Source organism: Miniopterus schreibersii (assembly GCF_964146895.1).
Source record: "Miniopterus schreibersii genome assembly, chromosome: 13".
Taxonomy (NCBI): Eukaryota; Metazoa; Chordata; class Mammalia; order Chiroptera; family Miniopteridae; genus Miniopterus; species Miniopterus schreibersii.
The window spans coordinates 33,579,668-33,585,667 of record NC_138113.1 but is presented as its reverse complement, the minus strand read 5'-3'; the positions used below and the strand labels follow the sequence as shown (position 1 = coordinate 33,585,667).

Here is a 6,000-nt window from a genome sequence, read left to right as displayed (position 1 = left end):
GGGCATGCAGGAGGCAGCAGATCAATGACTCTCCCATCACTGATGTTTCTCTCTCTCTCTCTTTCCCTCTCCCTTCCTCTCTCTGAAATCAATAAAGATATATTTTTAAAAAGAAAAAGAATTTTGAACATGAAGATAGATAACCCACTGATACAGAGAAAAAGTTATAGTTCAATATCACTATAATAGTTTCTGGGAAGAAAAATGGCCTCTTTGGGGAAAATGTAATCAAATACAGACAACAAAAAGATCATAGATCATTACACATTACACATGACAATTAAAAATACAATGACTTTATTTATATCTTCTTACAGTTGCCAGTATCACATCTGGTAAGAATCCTCATCTCTATAAACACAAAAAAATTTTCAAGAAAGCATGTTACAAGATGGTTTATATAAGCAACAGTTTGGCAGAATTTTGTCAACTCAAGCAATTCACAGCTCTCCAAAAAAATGAACTTTAAAATTCAAAAATAACAGCTTTATTTTACATATGTTACATCTTACATTTAAAATATCATGCTCTAGTTAAATATTTCATCAACAACACTGTATACAAATATTACACAAAATATATTTAAGAAAATGTTTTGGTCATTGATCTGAACAATAAATAAAAACACAGGCACTTCTACACTGAGACAGGGAAGCAGTCACTCACTACTCAGAATAACTGTGTATAAGCAACATGTGAAAATATGGCAAGAATAGAATCCTGGAGTTTTAAACTGACAAACCAGTCATGAAAAGGTCTGCAACTTCAATCTTTTCACTTAAAGTTCAAAAGTTACATATGTTTTCCTGGTCCACATTTAAAAATCATAAACATAATATGACTGCCAGGGTCAATTCAATCTTTAGTTGCCCATTATGGAATCATACTCGTTATTTTCAAATACTAAAAATAGAAAATTATTATGATACTACCCAGGAAACCAAATATAAGAACAGATATTACGTCCTTGTATCATAATCTCCTTATTATGACCATAAGACCATAACAAGCTAAACTGGGTCACACAGTGATCTTCATTTTCCAAAATTAACATTATATTAACACAAGAAAATACTGTTGGGGTGGCAGGAAATTTTGACAGAGGTCAATTTTTCTAGACAATTTTTAAAAATTCATCCAGATTTCATGAAAACAAATTAAATTCCATTTCATAAAAACCATTGAGTCATATGTAACAAATCATTTGTAGCCAATAGTTTTAAACACCTACATTGCAGACAATTCACTCATTATAATAGAAAGTAGGAATATTACCGTATTAGGTCAAAACAAAAATAGCTTAAAATATAGTCAAATTCCAAAAACATTATTTCAGACAAGAAGGGGAGAAAATTAGAAAATAATGACCACTAGCCAGTAGGAAGAATCAGAACCAATCATCCTGCAATATCTTCCTTTAAAAATTATAATCTTCTGCTTTCCCTCTTCAGAAAATACCACATTAAAGGGTTTAGAGGCCCTCAAATAGATACTACTTATGAAGGCAATTTTGATGGTTTAACAGAGCAATTACCCCTAATGAGAAAATACAACATGGAAACTACCCAAGATATGTCTTCTTTCTATGCAAAATTTAGTTTGTATATATTTTAGCAACTTAAATGAGCATTTTGCAACCGAGACCAAATATCAATCATCTCTTGAGGTTTCCTACTGTGTACTAACATCAAATCTAGATAGGAACAAATGTTATTCCTTTTTTTCTCTTCTATATCAAATGTCTTGAAGCCTTTGTGTTTCTCTGGAACGAGGCCGAGTTTCTGAAGGCACATCCCAGTATAAACATCATCAATGGGGTAGAGAAGGACCTGGTCGGTTACATTGTACAGCCGCAGAGCCAGGTGGCCGGAGTAGAGGAATCCCCCTCCCCCAGCGTAAGGCGGGTAGACACCAGTGTAAACAACTTCTGGGATGTAGTACTTCAGTTTCTTATCCCGATGAGGTCCAGCGTTGTGGATCACATCACCTATAAACAAATCTTTGGCTTTGTTCTTGGATAAGCTATTCAAGTAATTCAGGATATGATGGGTATTCACAAAAACATCGTCATCGCCCTTGAAAACGAACTCGGCATTTGGGCAGGACGTGCTCACCCACCTGAGAAAGAGCACTTCTTTCAGGGACAAGTTGAAGAAAGTGTCCCTGTAGCTCCACATGAGAATGTCTTGGTGCTTCTCGCTCTCGAACTTCAGCATGTCTGAAAGATCCGGATGGTTGTCCTCCGCGGGGGTCTGGCCCAGTAAGAACACGCGCACCACTGTCTGGTTCCCCACGCGGGTCTCTCTGCCCCACGATTCCCGAATTGCTTGCCTTCTGGCGAAATGTGGGGTGAGGGACTTAATGGCCAGCAGTAAGAAGGGTTTCTTTGCACACTTCTCCGGTTGATCTATAAGCAGCGAATAATTTCGACATCTCAAATAGAGCAGAAAGTCTTTAAACCTGTCCGGCAAATTGTTAAAGCCTGAAACTACAGAAGTGACCCTTAGGTCAGGTTCACAATAATTCAGATGGCTTATATTGGAAAACCCGTACGCGTCCCCTGTCTGGTTTACCAACATGCTCAAAATGGGATTGTACCGCCTGTTCAGCTTTTCTTGTTCTCGGTTCCAATATGCCACGGGAGGGTTAGATATCTTCCAGAACTTTTCTTTGGGTATTATTACTTCCCCCTTTCCATTTTTTCCTTGATTACTGCTTTTGGAGACTTCCACAATCAAATAAATGAAGACATTTACCATCATCAGGATACCCAACAACTTTATTCTTCGACGTCCAACACTCATTTCTCATATCTGGAACAAAAGGGAGGAGCATTGTATTAATTGAATAATTATTAATCTGCATTTGCTCACATATGTCACTTGCCTCTTTGTCTTTACCTCCCCTAGAAGAGTGGTTTAGAGCACAGATTCTAGACTTGCATGGCCTAGGTTCAAATCATGACCCTCCCATTCTAGCTGTGTGACCTCGGGCAAGTGGTGAAACTGATGTCCCAGCTTCTCCATCTATAAAATGGAGATAATAACCTACCTCATAGGATGGGTGTGAGGGCTACATGATTTTATATGTAAAGCTTTTAAAACAGTGGCTGGCCCATAGCAAGTAGTATATAAATGGCCGTTAATGCTGTGGCTGTTTTAGACACTGGGGGACAGAAATATGCATTTACTAAATAGCCTCACAGGTGTTCGACTTCTCTGCTTACAAGGACTCATACAAATCAATGTGCTGCAAACTGATTTGCCCACAATTCATAGTCACAAATACATTTTATACTGTGATCCAGTACACACATATGCATACACATATAATTGTACAGGTATTTATTTATATGTGTTGCCATATGTGTAGTTTCATGTAATTCACTCCAAGTTTTTATTTTATTCTACTTCATTTTTTAAAAAATGGTGGTCCCAACCCTGAATGGTTTGCCAACCCACCATTTCACAGATTAGAAAACAAAGGCAGAGAGATTAAGACCCCTGGCCAGGGTTGAAGGGCTAGGAGGTGAAAGAGCCACTAACCACACTGAGTGCTCAGGGAAATGAAATGAATAGTCATACCAGCTTCATCCTAATATCCAAAAACTGAGAACCACCCAAATACCATCAATAGGAAAATAGATTATCAAATTGCAATATATTCATATAATGGAATAACCCCCAGCAATAAAAGGAAACTTACTACAAGCAACAAGAATACAGTATGAGTGAAAGACAGACCTCAAATTCCATTTATGTTATGTTCAAGAAGGCAAAATTAATCTAGGTCCTAGATATCTGAAGGTGACAGGGGTAGAGGTTTTGTCTGGGGAGGGGCAGGAGGGAACATTCTAGACTATAGAAATGTACTATGTATACCTTGATCGGAATGAGAATTGCATGGGTGTACACATTTGTCAAAACTCAAAGTGTAAACTTAAGATCTCTGCTTTTTATAGCAAAAAGGAAAAGAGAAATGAAAATGACATTTTAGTAAATTATCAAAAGCCAAGAACAGATTTCAGTCTGTGGGCAACAGAAGAACAAAGTGACGGCACAGTTTGCGGGGGATGTAACTCCAGAGTTCCAACACTGTTGAGACGGATGACCTACCCAAGAGCAACCATTTAAATAAGCTTGACATTAAAAGACAGCCCAAAGAAGTGCAATGGCAATACAGTGTAAATAAAATTTCTTTTCAGGTGAACTCTATGACTGGGACTTCATCCTTAAATAAGAATCCAAAAGCAGTACTGCAACCCAAGCACTGTGCATTATCTTGCTTGATACAGCAAGCCTCAGAAGTAAGTCTGTTACTTTTATTCACATTTTATACCTGAGGAAACAGATTTAAAGAGGTAACTGTGTTAAGGGCAGAGCTGGAATTCCAGCCAAAGCAACGGGGTACCAAGGCCACCATGTCAAATGGTAACCACTCTTCTCCAACCTCCAGAACAAAACCGTGTGATTACTTTTTAATCAAGGATAGTGTTTACTTTTTTTTTTTTTTAATGTAAGAGGATTTTTAAGTTCACTGGGTTCTAACAAACAGTCCCAAGGTAGGTGAAGTATTTGTTGTGCTGAGAGTGCCTTGAAGTTATTACATGTTGGACAGCCCAGATTAATCAATCGGAATTCCCAAGCTAGTTTGTGTCTCTTTAAATCTGTTTAGTAGATCCTTATTTTATGGCTTGTATTTACGACTGCTAAATAGCTTCGCTTATGACCATATAAGTAAAAGGTGTTCTTAAAAAATGAGCCCCTACTCATGCCTCTACTCCCCCAAAGCCTTTGCAGATCTAGAGAGCATGGCAGATGCTAAAGTAAGGTGGGTGCCCTCAGCCTCCCGTCACTTCTCTACCACTACCCTTCTCCACTCTTCAAGATCCCACCACTGAGCTACCAAAAAAGGGCCTTCTTAAACTTCCTCCAAAGAAGGCAGTAAACAAACACAAGACATTTCTTACTCCTTAATTACAGTTTTAAAGGACCCCAAGTCACACGCAACCTGAATAATTCGAAGTGTCCACACCTGAGTCTGGGTCCACACCCTTGGTAGGTAGGTCAGTTCCTTTCAGAGGCGCTTCTGGGCAAACCCTTATGAGCAAACTGAACGTCCGAGTCCAGCCCACCTCTGGCAACCTACATCTCTTTGCTGTGGGCCTTACTCGCAAGGACAAGAGAGCTCGAATGAACACTTAGAATGTATGTGCATGAGTACTTCTTACAGTTAAAAGCATTAGTCATCTCTTTAGAAAATGAATCATTGGTAGTTATAAGCTTTTTTAATTTTTGGTTCCAGATTTGAGACTAAACAAACAATTATCTCTAAATTGGGATAAATCTCCTAATGCTAAAAGTAGCACTTGACCCAGTATCTTCAATCTCTAGGTCTTAGGCCCTTTGTGTGAAGAGGCTGAAAAAAGGACAACAAGGAAAGGTATAAGGGTAAACGGAGAAAGACCACAATGAGGGAAAAGATTTGGAAGGTACTCAGGAAAAAACAGCACGCACAATGAACAGCTGTTTGGCAGAAATTTCAACTCGGAAAAGGAGTATGAATATCAGTAGACTATTCCTGAAATTCTAGAGTTAAAAAAGGACTGCTTACGGGGCAAAAGGGACACAGAGTACTTTATGGAGTTCATTTTCCTAGGAAAAGATTCAGGGTAAATAATATGTGAAACGATTCTAGATAAATGAGCCAGCTGTGCATCCAGGTTATGGGGCAGGGCATGGGTATCTGGATCCAGCCAGAACCATCTGAAGAGATGGTCTGAAGTTTCTATCACGGAAAGCACAGATCCTTCTTTTGGGAATACTTTGAGGAGTACATTGGGCTCGCTGACCCTGGCCAGTATTTCCAACTTCATCCACTGCAATTCAGGCTTTTATTTCCATGACCAAGACCCAGCCAGGGCCTCCCATCACCTCAGCTAAGATGGGCCTTTGTAGCTCTCAAAGGAACACCATCCTTACCTTCTGTTTGTTCAAGGGT

The 6,000-nt window shown here is 38.9% G+C and overlaps 1 protein-coding gene across 1 annotated transcript in view; it reads right to left on the bottom strand.

Moving 5' to 3' along the window:
• Positions 1-275: 275 nt before the first annotated feature.
• The window catches only part of B3GNT2 (UDP-GlcNAc:betaGal beta-1,3-N-acetylglucosaminyltransferase 2), a 28,400-nt gene continuing 22,675 nt past the window's right edge, over positions 276-6,000 (bottom strand). Inside the window, exon 2 of the mRNA XM_081156633.1 lies at positions 276-2,813. Coding sequence (XP_081012759.1) covers positions 1,611-2,804 — 1,194 coding nt within the window. The 5' untranslated portion in view covers positions 2,805-2,813 and the 3' untranslated portion in view covers positions 276-1,610. The remainder of the gene's footprint in view (positions 2,814-6,000) is intronic.